This window comes from Plecotus auritus (genome assembly GCF_963455305.1).
Source record: "Plecotus auritus genome assembly, chromosome: 4".
NCBI lineage: Eukaryota > Metazoa > Chordata > Mammalia > Chiroptera > Vespertilionidae > Plecotus > Plecotus auritus.
In genome coordinates, this window is record NC_137775.1 from 134,860,873 (window position 1) to 134,874,815 (window position 13,943).

Here is a 13,943-nt window from a genome sequence, read left to right on the forward strand (position 1 = left end):
AGCCTATTTACATTTAAGACATGGGAGATCTCTCAGGGGACCGGGTGTACATTAGTCTACACTCTGTCGTTTCTTGTTTTCAATCTAAAGCTGTATTTATTAAAACATAATATAAAGATGCATTAAAACGGTTACGCTTACCTGTCTTCAGCTTTGTCTAAAATACTGGAGAATCTGACCATCGTGTGTGCATATGTTATGTTTTAAAAATTCCTTTATTTTCCCTTCAATTATTATTTGGTTTTGTCAAATGTGCTTAAGCTTTCGTAATAGCCTATTCTTCTGCTGTTTACTAGTTTTCTTTTTAAATCTCCTGAATACTTGAAACATACTTTCTTTAAGGTCTCTTTCACAGTGGTCTGTTTTCTCTAATTAGGTTCAAATTCTCCTTTTGGTTGATCCTTGGCCCTGAAGTTTCCTTCATGAAGGTTTACTTTCTGCCAAGACTTACAACTGTTAACTGTGGTTTCACCATCAGCGGGAGCCGGCTGCCCTGAGAAGTACGGAAGGTTCTAGGTTATGGATGCTCAGGGCAGGCTCATATTAGCCTCTGCAGGGGGTTGGGGGGTTGGGGGATTGGGAGGGCATATGGGCTGTATCTGTTCCAGATTCATCTGTTTCCCAGTTTTTAAATAATTTTAGATTTAGAGAAAAGCTGCAAAAATAATGAAGTGTTTCTGTATGCCTTTTACATAGCTTCCCCTAATATTGAAGTCCTGGCAGCCACGCCAAAGTTAACAAAAGCAATAAATTAACCTTTGCATAAACTGTTAACTACACCATAGACTTCGTTTGGATTTCACCATTTCTCACTGATTACCTTTTTGGTGGTGGTTTCAGGATCCTATCCAGGTGTCCACGTTTCATTTTGTGGGTTTCCACTGCATTTCACAGATCCTTTGCTTCTGTCAGCCTCAGTGGGTTATTTTCTTGGGTCTCATCAACAACTCCAGGTTTATGCTATTGTCTTTCCAGATGGTACCGACTTTGCTCCTCTCGTTTATCTTTCTAGACTGGAGCGTCCTAAGCTTTGAATTCCAAAATGAGTCTGCTCTAAGTGGAGGCATTGATTTGATTAGTGGGTGATGGAGGGGGTAGCACCAGCCAACATGAGTGAAAACAATTCTGCAAATTGCACACACTGAATAGACGACTCTCAACTACTTGGAAAATGGAAGTCCTAGCGGTTCTCACCAGAGACACAAAAATTAGAGAACAAAAAATTCCTCTCATTTCACCTTCACACGTTACAAATGAGAAAACTATCACAGTTGCAAAGGAAATAAACAGAAAATATCACTTGACACCAATTCATAGCATTTATTGACAGTTCCATTTAAAATGCTAGGAAAAGCCGTATAAATTGTAAACATAGAAACCAAACACTTGCATAAATTATTTCAAAAACTACAGCACATTAGAAAACACTGCAGCTAATTGAAGGGTAGAAACGTAACTGACAAATAGAGGGAGGATTCGATTACTAAAATCATACACCTATGCCAAAATTTAAGTGCCAGCAAACCATGATTGTCGAGTTCAAGTTGCAGGACTGATGCCATGAGTGGCCTCAATTTACTCTGTGTATTTTCGTACATTAACACTCATGATCTCGGAATGAGAGTGCAGGAAGAGTCAGAAGAATATGGACCTCGCCAAAGGAGGAGGCAAGTGGGCATCCCAGGGCAGCTCTACGCAGCAACCTTTCCTGTAAGGGGAAGGCCAGCCACCTCTCCGTGCTCCCTGTGATGCTCTGGAGGGAAGCAAAGCTGAGTCTACTCCCCTTTTCTGCAATGAGCCCTCTGAGCTTAGAGCAACCGAGTTCATTGGTGGAGCTTCTGTCCCTCCAGCACCTCCTTCTTTCCCCACATCTGTAGGAAAGTACAGGGGGTCTGTCTTGAACTTGGCCCTGTACTGTTCCTGACTTGCACACTTAAGAGTCAAGTTATGAATGCATGAAATCTGGTGGGCATGATGTTCCAAATTCTCCAGAATGGTCCCACAGAATCATGGACTACAAGACCCAAATTGCTTACATCTTTACCTCTGTCCCTTCACCCTTTCTTTAAATTCAAAGTGGCCCCAGAGCAGAAAAACCTGAGAGAAGGAAAAGCAAGCCACCTGCATAATTATCTACCCTGTGGGAAACTAGCCTGGGCCAGAGTTCCTCAGATTCAGACATGCATTCCTTCTCACTTGCTCGCCAGGCTCCTAACGTTGTTTCATGTTTCCAGGGGCATTTAAATGTTCTTTTCCTAAATGTCAATGCTGCTTGCACGTTCTTAAGATAAATTCCCAAGTGTACCATTACACCCATGAGCACGAAATTAGGATCGTACCGTGAGGTTTCGGTTTTCAAGTCTTTTTAATACAAAGGAGTCCTCATTTAAACACTGAAAATCACCTCCAAAAAATATCAAAAGACACCTGAAATGTACACAGTCTTCGTTCACTACATATTAAGTTAACCTATTAAATTTTATTTTATAGCAGCTGCTCATAGAAACCCCTCTCACCTGTTACAAGAATATCTGTTAATGTGTGGGATTAAATGTAAAAATGAAGTTCAAGTTACCATCCCATAAAAATGGGTTTTGTGATCAGTGGTCTGTTTGCAGGTATAGAAGTGGCCTTTCTTGTGCTCCTGTCTGGGATAAATGTGGACTAGCAGGCTGTGGAGGCTGGCTTTGGAGACTTGCTCTGGAGGTAGAAATGAAATGGCTAAAACTCAACTAGAGCTAAAGTTGGTGTGGTAGTTAAGACTGGAGGCCCCCATCCCACTGCCCAGAACCTTAACCAGCTTTCCTTCCAACCAACAAACTCATTCATGTCTACTAGAAAGAATCTAGTATGAAGGGGACAAAGACGTTTATTTAATGAATAACTGGTGAGTTACTGCAAATGCCAATCAGTGTCCGAGTGACTGGTTTGGTCACTGGCGCACTAAGAGGCTGTGCAGTGCAGGCAGTGCAGACCCTGCCCACAGGTAAACGGAGGCTCGGAAAGCACAGCAGAAGTACTTGGTTCCGCCCAAAGCCTTCAGGCAGACCTTTGCTGCGCTTTGCACCACAGGCTTTGCTCTTGCCCTGAAAGTCTGGTTGGCAAAAATAAACCACGTAGCCTGCTGCTCAAAAGCCACATGCACCAAGACAAAAAACACTCTGAAATTAAATAGCATTTGGAGAAAAACATGTAGGTGGCTGTCAAAAAGTCAAATATATGTATTTATAACCCACCACGCTTCACAAAGGATTGAATGTGGCCCAAGGGCTGGCCATTAAGATCTGCCCCAAGCAGTGGAACAGATGATGGAGTTCTTACCACTACTTCCATGCTTGACCTTGGGTCCTTCGGCAGCTATTGGTGTGCTCCCCTCCTCTCCAGAATGGATCTCTTCCTCTGTAGACCTTCTTCCCAGGCCTGATCATTTCCTCATTGTATTACTCCAAGCATGTACTCACAACACCACTTCCTCCTCTTACAAAACTCCCTAGACAGTGAGGTTAGGAATTTTGTCCCTGTATTGTAGCAGGTCAAGTTCATTTTCAATGACCGCTTCACCCACTTTTTCCATCGTTCCCCTGGCCCACTTTCGGCTTCCCCGTGCCACCTCATCCTTTCCCTGGGCAGCTCCCGTCTTCACTCAGGTAGCTGCTGAAGTTGACTTCTCCCCACGACCCTGTTTCCAAATACACAACTTCTTCTGCTGAGTACCTAATGCACTGTGCACTCTCAACAAACGTGACTGATGTCTAAACCATGTTATTTATGTGTATCTTCCATCTTTTAAACCTGTATGTGTTATCCGACTTAGATTCCAAGACCTCAGAAGGTAGGGTTCACGTTCGACAGAAAGTCGGTAGCATGAAAGATGTGTAGTAAATGCTGTTTAAAAGTTAATGGTGAAGGAAGTGATTTAAAGCAAAACAAGAGAGAGGAAGAGAGTCACATGAGGCCGTTAGTTGTACTCTGGGTACCTCCATGTGAACGCACTCACTGGTAGGTCACAGCACATCAGATCATCCATCCCAGCATAATCACACAGATAACATTTTCCATTTCACAGTGCTTTGTGCTTCCTTCTCAAGGGACACTTGCACACATGATCACATCTGATTCTCACAATGAGGAATTCTACGACGTGGGCAAAGGAGGTCTGTCCTTGTTTGGCTGATGGGGAGAATGAGGTTCAGAAAAGGGACCCAACAGAGAATTCAAGGATCATTTCTCCAAACAGCATTCTCTAAAATATTGGCTCAAATTTATAGTTCGTTTTATTACCAAAGGAACTTTGAAAATAGGGGAAAAGGAGAGACATACGTTTTAACTTTTCATTTTAGAGTGCTTCAGAGAAATGCACTCCACAGCATACATGAGGGACACGAGGACCTTCCTTTCCGGCAGATCACATTGGCTGAGTGACTGCAGACCCAGGTGGGTGTGCTGCTCCCCACGACCGCTAGTCTGTCCTGAATCTGGGGATTGGTAAAACTTCTGTGGCGGCTGTTTAGAGAAAACAAGGGCAACCTGGGCATGCTTCACAACCAACACCAGAGTGCTGGCGTTCTCACCAGCCTGCTCACACCACTCCACACCACTCCACTCCACACCCCCTGCCCCCCGGTTATTCTATGTCCTCTTTGGTCTTGACATGGGTTTAAAAGTGTGTCAGTTCTAAGAAGAACAATACAGGTCGAATCCTTTTATGCTAGTTTGAAAGCCATCACAATCGCCATTGCAGCCCCCTTTAAAACAGGGGCCCGTTTCTTCAATGTCCCAGGGAGGTAACCACTTTTAGTGCCGACCACACCGGGAGAAGGGGAGAAGAGGGGCCTGCATTTAGTCCACTTGCTGCCACACGACTTGACTTCACTGTAAGGTGTCCGTAATACAATTCTGCTGGGATGTCTGACTTTCTTAGTAACGTATTCAGGAAACCTGGTATTTCTCAGTGACACACACAGAGATCCCTCCACTCTTTGAGTATTAACCCAAGACCGAGGGGTCAGAAATCAAGCCCAGAAGGAGGCCTTCTCTCCCACGCTCTTGGAGCTTGTGAGGGCTGCCTGAAAAGAAGTCCCTTTCCTTTACTTAACATCCTTGAGAGACTTACTCTCCAGCCCTCCTCTTTAGAAGCACACAGATAAAGAGTGGCTGCCCTGCACTGTGAGGCTGAGGGCAGGCATAACGCAGTGCTGAAACATGGCTCTGGAATAACGATTACACCGCGGAAACCTATGTTAGCTGGGTCAGGGTTCTTAAGGTGTGACCCGGGTTTTGATTAGAGCCCCTAATTCTGCCTGTTTACCTGTTGTTTAAAGTATTAGCTGATCTAATAAAAAAGGACTCATAGTAGCAATGTGTTATCTGTTTTTCTTCTGAGCTTCACTCAGGTACCAGAAAACCAAACAGCCCTTGTTATTCCAGCCCTCGCTTTAATTTGGGGAGGGTGGGGGGAAGGAATGGTGACTTCAGGAGTACACCTCAAAGGGGATGACCCCCTCTGGCAGGCCCACAGCACACAGACGCCGTCAGCAGTCACTCAGCAGAGTCACGCACGACGAAATCAGACGTTAGGAGCAGCCCGCCCCCTTCCCTTGTTCCCAAAGCTCTTCTGCACGTTTCCCGATCCAGAGGCTGGCGAGAACTCGGCTTCGTTTCTAGGTCCTGAACACACAGAGCATGTGATCACTAGGAACGTATTCACAGAGCGCTATGTGGTGGCCCTAGGAACGCTGAAACATCATTTTTGCTTATGTACCGTTTCTCATTCAAACATAATCTGTGAGCAATTCATCGGCAAAGCGCCAGGACCGGTTAGGATCTCCGGAAAGCCTCATTGCGTAGCACTGGCCTTGAAGAGGACATGTGCTGAAGTGGGATGCTCTCGGGAGTCCCACGTGCCCAATTAAAAACCAGCAAATACAATTAAGAATGTAAATCTAAACTCTGATATGTATTTTGAATAACCAAATAAATATTTAGCTTTCCCCCCTCTTTTGGGAGTGTTCCCCCCCCCCTTTCTAGAACAAAATGAAGCCTTCAACATATTCTTCCATTGGAAAAGCCAAAGTTGCATTTCACAGACATAAAGGGGGAGGGCGCTTGGAGCGGTAGCACCAGAAGTAGAAGGGAAAATGCAGATGATGGCTTCGTGTGGAATCATCAGGCTCTACATCTATCATTTGGTTTCTCACTAGTAGCTTTTTAAATCCCCGAACAGTCATAGTATCCTTGTTGTTAATATTACTAGTAAAACAAGTTCCTATGGAGAAAAAGAGGAAAATAAGCTGTTAATAAAACGTCTTCAAATCTCTTTTCTCAGAAAACAAAGCAGCAGGTTCGCCGTACAAACCAGCCTCAAACATGTCTTCGCAAGGAAATGCTGGACTCTTCAGCCCTATACATTCTATACATTTTCATCTTTTGCCTTGAAAAAGGGGACGAACTAAGAAACTCCGTTAGCTTAGGTTTGTGGTTTGTCTTTTGTGAAGTGCTGCTGGCTTTGGGCCAAAAGTCCAGAAATCTCGACTGAACCCAAAGGGTCACAACATTGCCAACTTAGTAAAAGCCTTGCGAGCTGTCACGTGACTTATGGCATCTGGCATCTTCTCAGATTGCAACTTGCTCCCTTCCGCGGCCCCCAGCCCTGGAGGCGCTGGTCCTCTTCCTGACATCCCTTAAGCCGGTTTCCTTTGAGTCTTGCTTCCACGGGAAGCGAATACTTGGCAAAATGCAAGGCGAGGCCCATCAGCTGTGGAAGTTGTGCACGGCGGTCTGTTTTTGGGAGAGCCGCAGGAGCTCCTCACGGATGGCCTTGATGAGCGAAGTGGAGGAGTGGCCGGGCTGGAGGTCCTCCGTGGAGCTGGTGGCATAGGCCAGCCCGGCGCCCTGCAGCCCCCTGTGCGGGGCGTTCCCGGGAGGAGCGGAGGGCTCCCTGCCCGAAGTCCTTGGCACCTGGAACAGCGGTGAAGAGTACTCCTGATGTCCGAGCATGTGTGTCTGAAAAACACAGCAGATGATGTGGGAAAAGGAGGGAAAATCAAATTCACGCTCCCAGGGCCGAAACCGGTTTGGCTCAGTGGATAGAGCATCAGCCTGCGGACTGAAAGGTCCCAGGTTCGATTCCGGTCAAGGGCACGTACCTTGGTTGCGGGCACATCCCCAGTAGGAGGTGTGCAGGAGGCAGCTGATCGATGTTTCTCTCTCATCGATGTTTCTAACTCTCTATCCCTCTCCTTTCCTCTCTGTAAAATATCAATAAAATATATTAAAAAAAAAAAAATTCACGCTCCCAGGACTTCCTCCTCCCATCTCCCAGCCAACAGCTCAGCCCTCCTCCAGGACACCCTGGGGCTGGGATGGAGAGTAGTAACTGTGGCAAAATTGTTCAGGGGAGAGCAGTGCAATCAAGAAACCTTTGAACTTGAACTTAACAGGTGCCTCATAAATGCTTAATGGTAGAAAGGATAATCCGGTCAGCCAAGTCTCTGTGCCTGTGTGTGTGGGAGGTGAGTGGCCACTGGGAGCAGAGGAAGGGACCCAGGGGGCTGGGAAGGAAGGGAGGCTGGAGTACCCCATGGGGGTGAAAAGTCAGATAAGGACACCTGAGAGTTGGAAGAGTTAAGCAGGTACTGGCAGAGGGACTAACAAAAAGAACAAGTGCCTTTGTCCTGGGACTGGAGCCCAGGGACCACGTATTAAAGATCACAAAATCACTTTCCCTTTTAGCTGCCTGTCTGTCTGTCCAGCTGCCTGTCTGTCTGTCCAGCACTCTGTAGAGCCTTTCCTTTAAAAAGTTATCTGCACTGAAACGTAAGAGTTTTGCTTATATTCCCATAATACAGTGTGGGGCAAAAGTAGATTTACATTTGCTCCTATAGAAAACAATACAATTAATTAAAAAACAGTAACACAAGAATAAACTGTTTCTTGTACTCACAACTGTAAACCTACTTTTGCCCCACCCTGTAAAATGGGGTATTCATTTGACAAGAATTATTGCACATTTCAGTGAAAAATCTCTCTTTGCATAACACGAGTTCTAAATCCACGGTTTCACCTACGATAAGAGTAAGCTATTAGGTGTTGAACATGACATGCAAGCCCTAGACTGTTCCTACATTTCACTTTTCCAAACAGTGACAGGGAGGCACTCTAAGGGACCATTGGATTGGGTAGGCAAACCCAAACACCTAATGAAATCAAGTTGGCACAATGAAGGCAAAATTGTTCAGGGGAGAGCAGTGCAATCAAGAAACAAAAAAAAGAAAGATGTCAGCAAATACCTGAGATTTGTAACAATGTATCTTTTAGGAAAAATTATATCCTACCACTAATTTCCTTTCATTAAGTAAAAGCATCCCATCATTAAAGGAAGTTAGTGTATTTGCTAAAAAGACACATGAATGCAATGAAAGCTGTGGCATATGATGAGGATAAACGAAAAGTATTATTTTGGTTTGTATTTTCAAATTCATATATTTATCCCCATGGATGTAAAATGCTTGAGAGAAAAAACAAAGGAAAGCATTTGTAGACATCACCTGTGTCTGGTACTGATTCTGTGCTTATAAAGGAGTGACCAGAGTGATGCGAAACCTCCAACACACACCCTGTGCCTTGAAAGGCGTGGTTACGGCAAAAGCGTAGACTCCTGGAGCGCATCATGGAAATAATGTTACTAAACCCACAATAAAGCACAAGCAGTGAGCAAGGAGGTACATAAGGTCAAGAAAATTTATATAGCGATCACACCAAAGACCAAGTCCAGATTTTAGTCACCTATAGGTTCAGAGTCACTACTTAAAAGTCAAAATCATGCCCTGGCCAGAGTGGCTCAGTTGGGTATCGCCCCATGCACCAAAAGGTTGCTGATTCAATTCTCAGTCAGGGCACATGCCTGGGTTTCGGGCTTAATCCACAGTGGGCATCGATGTTTCTCTTTCTCCCTCCCTCTCCCTTCCTCTCTCTAAAAATCAATAAAAACACATTAAAAAAAAAAAGTCAAAATCACAGGGACAGAAAGTAGAATGGTGATTGCCTAGAGCTGGGGAGAGGGACAAATGGGAAGTTCATGTTTAATGAGAATCGAGTTTCAGTTTTACAAGATGAAAAAAGCTTTGGAGATGGATGTGGTGATGGTTGCATACCAGGAGGAATGTCCTGAAAACCAATAAACTGTACAGTTAAAGTGGTTAAGATGGTAAACTTTGTGTATTTTACCACAATAAAAAATTGAAAAAAGATTTTTAAATAACTGCTACTTAGGTCTCTGTCCAGATTTTCTGTAATGAACATTGCTTTTATCATTTCTAAAAGGTTATTTTTTTTAAAAAATGACTCCAACCCTAAAATCTGCCTCAAGAAAAATTATATACTTTCCAAAAATTCAATGCCAATACTCTCCCACTCTGGGTCAGAGGAAATCTACCATCTAAAAACTGCAAGCGAAAATACACTCAAGGGGAAAAACTGAGGGAGGATAACACTGTTACTCATGTAGGTTTTTAAAAGGGCTCCCCAGTGCGGAAGCAGCTGAACTACGCGGTTGTGTCTGAATTCTCAGTGGTGACCCGAACGCCAGATACTCACGGCCTCTCTCCGGCCTGCCTCGTCCTCCCCGTACGAAGGCCAGCCTGGTCCCCCGCACTGGCCGCCTCTGCTTGGTGGGACCTCCACCGGCTGAGCTCCGATCCTGCTCGCAAGCCCCACCTGGGTCAGGTGCTGAATCTGGGAGCCTGAGGAACAGCATGGAACAGCCTGGTCAACACAGGCAGAGAGCAAGGCTGCCCAGTACGGCCCTTTGGTTGTGACCACCACGCTCCCTCAGGGACAGGAATATGAGCACCGTTCAAACATGGAACCAATTCTACCTCCTGAGAATGACATTTCCTAAGAAAACCAGACCCTGAGCTTCTGGGTGCACGGGCTTTTACTTCCTTTAACAGAGCGGCTGATAGTGATGGTCCTATTTTCCTGGCTAGACATCGAAGGACTGGGAATGAAGGGTATAGACAGCTCTTCCATTCACTGCTGCAGAGGTTACGAATAAGGACGATCTCATTTATTCGGAAGGAAGGACTGAGAGGTTTAGGCGCCATAAAGAAGCTGAGACCTGGCTCCTCCTAGCTCGTGGCTTCGAGACTCGCAAAGAGCTAAAATGACAAGATTTTTATTTTTCTAAAACGGCAGGGTGCATATTTGTTTGAATTCAGAATGTTAAAGTACATTTTCATTATATTCACGTTTAAAACGTTAAAGCCACCCACCCAGCCTCACGGGTGAGGTATCCTGCTGGCACAGCCAGGAAGTTCTCCTCGCTCATGCTCCTGCACTGACACATGCTGTGCTGGGGCCTCGTGTGGCCAGAAGACCAGGCTTTAACCAACGTTATTTTTCTCCCCCATCAACTCTGGGCATACAGAAGTATCCCTATTCTGCAGATTAAGGGAGGGGAAAGCACTGTGGAGTGAAACTACTTATTTCCAAATGCCCCTGGGACCATCGAGTTCACCTGCGATGCTGAGACCAGTCCTACAACGGTTCAGAGATTTCACAGAGGTAAGGGAGGGGCCCGCTCCATCTTCAAGTCTCCTCCTCTAATTGTCTAATTAACAGCCTCCCTTAATCAAATACATTACAAACAAAAGACAAGAAAAAAAATAACAACAAAAAACTCCTTCACGGTTTTATTGGGATAGACAAAAACTAAAAACTGAAGGTCACAAAAAATTTCCAGGCTCCCGTGAGAACAATATACTCTACAGGCTCACTTGCCAGTTAGTGAAGATTCCTAACAGTATTAAAGTAATTGGGGCTATCAGTTCTGTTTGCCCAACAGACATCGTTTGAGGGAATCTTGCAAAGAACATAAATGTAGCAGTGTCCTCCATCATTTACAAAGATTCAGACAACTGCACAGGAAGACAAGAATACTTTTGTGTTAATACTGTGATGGTAGTTGATATATTATAGACATATTATGTATCTTTCTCTGTCCACTTAACACACAACACAGCTTCCCCTATGATTCAGCATGGGGCACCACACCCAGCAAGCCCGGGCTTGCATTCCAGCCCAGCCCCGGCAACCCGAGACCCTGGGCACCCGTTTCTCACTCCTGCTGAGCCTCAATGCCTCACCTCTCAACTGGGATAAGAAGAAATCTACCTCATGGTGTTATTTCCAGAATTAAAAGAGATAAAGTAGGTCAAGAACCAAACACATAGGAGGCAACCCAGAAATCTTAATTCTCTTTTTCTGGCTCTTTCTGAGCTCTTTATCTTAAATAGCTACACAATTCGCTCACTGATGCCCTTATTATGGGGTATTTAGGGAGCTCACAATTGTTTGCTTTTATGAATAATACTCTGATACACATCTTTTGCACATGTGGTTTTTTTCCAGTATTTTGGATTTCTTTGTGGAGGGGGAGCCTAGATTCCCAGAAGTGGAATCACCAAATCAAAAATTCATTAAGTCATTGCCAAGCTATTTTCCAAAACAATGTAATACTGTTTTCCATGTTTACCTTCATATGGTACACACACATTTTTTGTATGCATTTGCTTCCTGTACTTGGACCATTTATCTTTCCTACCCTTTGAGGTTTGTCCATTTATCAATTTACATGAGCCATCCTCTATAATAAAAATACCTCTTGGTCATTATCTGCTGTGTATCTTCCCTAGGTACTATTATCCTTTTGGTTTTGGTAATTTTGAGACATATATATATATTAGAGGCCCAGTGCACGAAAATTGTGCACTCATGGGGGTCCCTCAGCCCGGCCTGCACCCTCTTGCAGTCCAGGAGCCCTTGGTGGATGTCCGACTGCCGCGGATGCGAGAGAGGCTTCTGCCACCACCACTGCACTCACCAGCCATGAGCCCGGCTTCTGGCTGAGCGGCTCTCCCCCTGTGGGAGCACACTGACCACCAGGGGACAGCTCCTGTGTTGAGCATCTGCCCCCTGGTGGTCAGTGCGCATCATAGTGACCAGTCATTCTGCCATTCAGTTGATTTGCATATTAGCCTTTTATTATATGTCCTTATATATTATAGGACATATAATAAAAGGCTAATATGCAAATAGACCAAATAGCTGGCCGCTATGACATGCGCTGACCACTAGGGGGCGTGTGTGGAACAAGCAGGAGTCAACCATGGCAGGATGGTGGAGCAGGTGAGTGGGGGGTGCCAAACCAAGGCGGGGTGCCGATCACTGTCAGTGGGAGAGCCTCTGGTGGTTACTGAAAATTTTTTGCTCCCGTGTGCCGCAGTCCCGCCTGGCGCTCACACCTGCTGCCAGCGCCAGCCCCACTTGCACCTGCTGCCGGCACTGAAGCCGCCACCACACCCACTGCCAGTGCCAGCCCCGCTAGCACCCGCAGCTGACACCGGTCCTGATCACTCAGCACCATCACTGGTTCGAGTGGTGGTTCCAGCCCTGATCACCCCTGAGGGCTTCTCCACCTCCCCCTGCTCCTGAGGGGTGATCGGGGCAGCAGCTGCCACCTGCACCCGCTGACGGCACCAGCCTCGCTCACACCCACTGCTAGCGCCAGCCCCAATCGCTCCACGCCGTCAGCAGGTGGGAGCAGTGGCGGTGGGAGCAGGGCTGCCAGTAGACAGGGGACCCAGGGCCAGGGCGGGGCACAGAGGATGGGCCAAGATCTGCCCCTGTGCCCACCACAGCCTCGCAGCCCACAGTTCCTTTCAAGGTGTACAAATTCGTGCACTGGGTCCCTAGTATATGTATGTTTGACAATTTTATGTAATCAGAAAGGGAACTCTTCTAGTATATCTTAACATCCTACCTAATAAAAGAGTAGTATGCATATTGACTGTCACTCCAAGACACAAGATGGCCGCCCCCATGTGGTCAAAGATGGCTGCCCCCATGTGGACACAAGATGGCCACCACAAGATGGCCAGCAGGGGAGGGCACTTGTGGGTGATCAGGCCAGCAGGGGAGGGCAGTTAGGGGTGACCGGGCTGGCAGAGGAGGGCAGTTGGGGGTGACCAGGCCGGCAGAGGAGGGCAGGTGGGGGGGACCAGGCCAGCAAGGGAGGGCAGTTGGGGGGGACCAAGGCCTGCAGGGGAGGGCAGTTGGGGGGGGGACCAGGCCTGCAGGGGAGGGCAGTTTTGGGCAGTTAGGGGTGACCAGGCCAGCAGAGGAGGGCAGTTTGGGGAGACCAGGCCAGCAAGGGAGGACAGTTGGGGGAACCAAGGCCTGCAGGGGAGGGCAGTTGGGGGACCAGGGCTGCAGGGGAGGGCAGTTGGGAGGGACCAGGACTGCAGGGGAGGGCAGTTGGGAGGGGGACCAAGGTCTGCAGGGGAGAGCAGTTGGGGGGGACCAGGCCTGCAGGGGAGGGCAGTTTGGGGCAGTTAGGGGTGACCAGGCCAGCAGAGGAGGGCAGTTGGAGGTGACCAGGCTGGCAGAGGAGGGCAGTTGGGGGAGACCAGGCCAGCAGGGAGGGCAGTTGGGGGGGACCAAGGCCTGCAGGGGAGGGCAGTTGGGGGTGACCAGACCAGCAGGGGAGGGCAGTTAGGGGTGACCGGGCCAGCAGGGGAGGGCAGTTGGGGGCAACCAGATTGGCAGGGGAGGGCAGTTAGGGGTGACCAGGACTGCAGCAGAGGGCAGTTAGGGGCAATCGGGCCGGCCGGGGAGCAGTTAGGCATCGATCAGGCTGGCAAGGGAGTGGTTAGGGGATGATTAGGCTGGCAGGCAGAAGTGGTTAGGGGCAATCAGGCAGAGGCAGATGAACGGTTGGAAGCCAGCAGTCCTGCATTATAAGAGGGATGTCCAACTGCCCATTTAGGCCCGATCCTGGTGGGAATGAGCCTAAACGGGTGGTCGGACATCCCTCAAGGGGTCCCAGATTGGAGAGGGTGCAGGCTTGGCTGAAGGACAACCACCCCCCCCCCCCGCCCCGTGCA

The 13,943-nt window shown here is 47.3% G+C and overlaps 1 protein-coding gene across 2 annotated transcripts in view; it reads right to left on the minus strand.

Annotated features, from left to right (window-relative positions):
• Nucleotides 1–1,306: 1,306 nt before the first annotated feature.
• Nucleotides 1,307–13,943, minus strand: part of KIAA1549 — a 152,088-nt gene continuing 139,451 nt past the window's right edge. For both annotated transcript variants that reach the window (XM_080664907.1, XM_080664906.1), the window contains exons 19-20: nt 9,595–9,740; nt 1,307–7,002 (exon numbers count right to left, since the gene is read on the minus strand). In XM_080664907.1, coding sequence (XP_080521033.1) covers nt 6,751–7,002; nt 9,595–9,740 — 398 coding nt within the window. In that variant the 3' untranslated portion in view covers nt 1,307–6,750. The remainder of the gene's footprint in view (nt 7,003–9,594; nt 9,741–13,943) is intronic.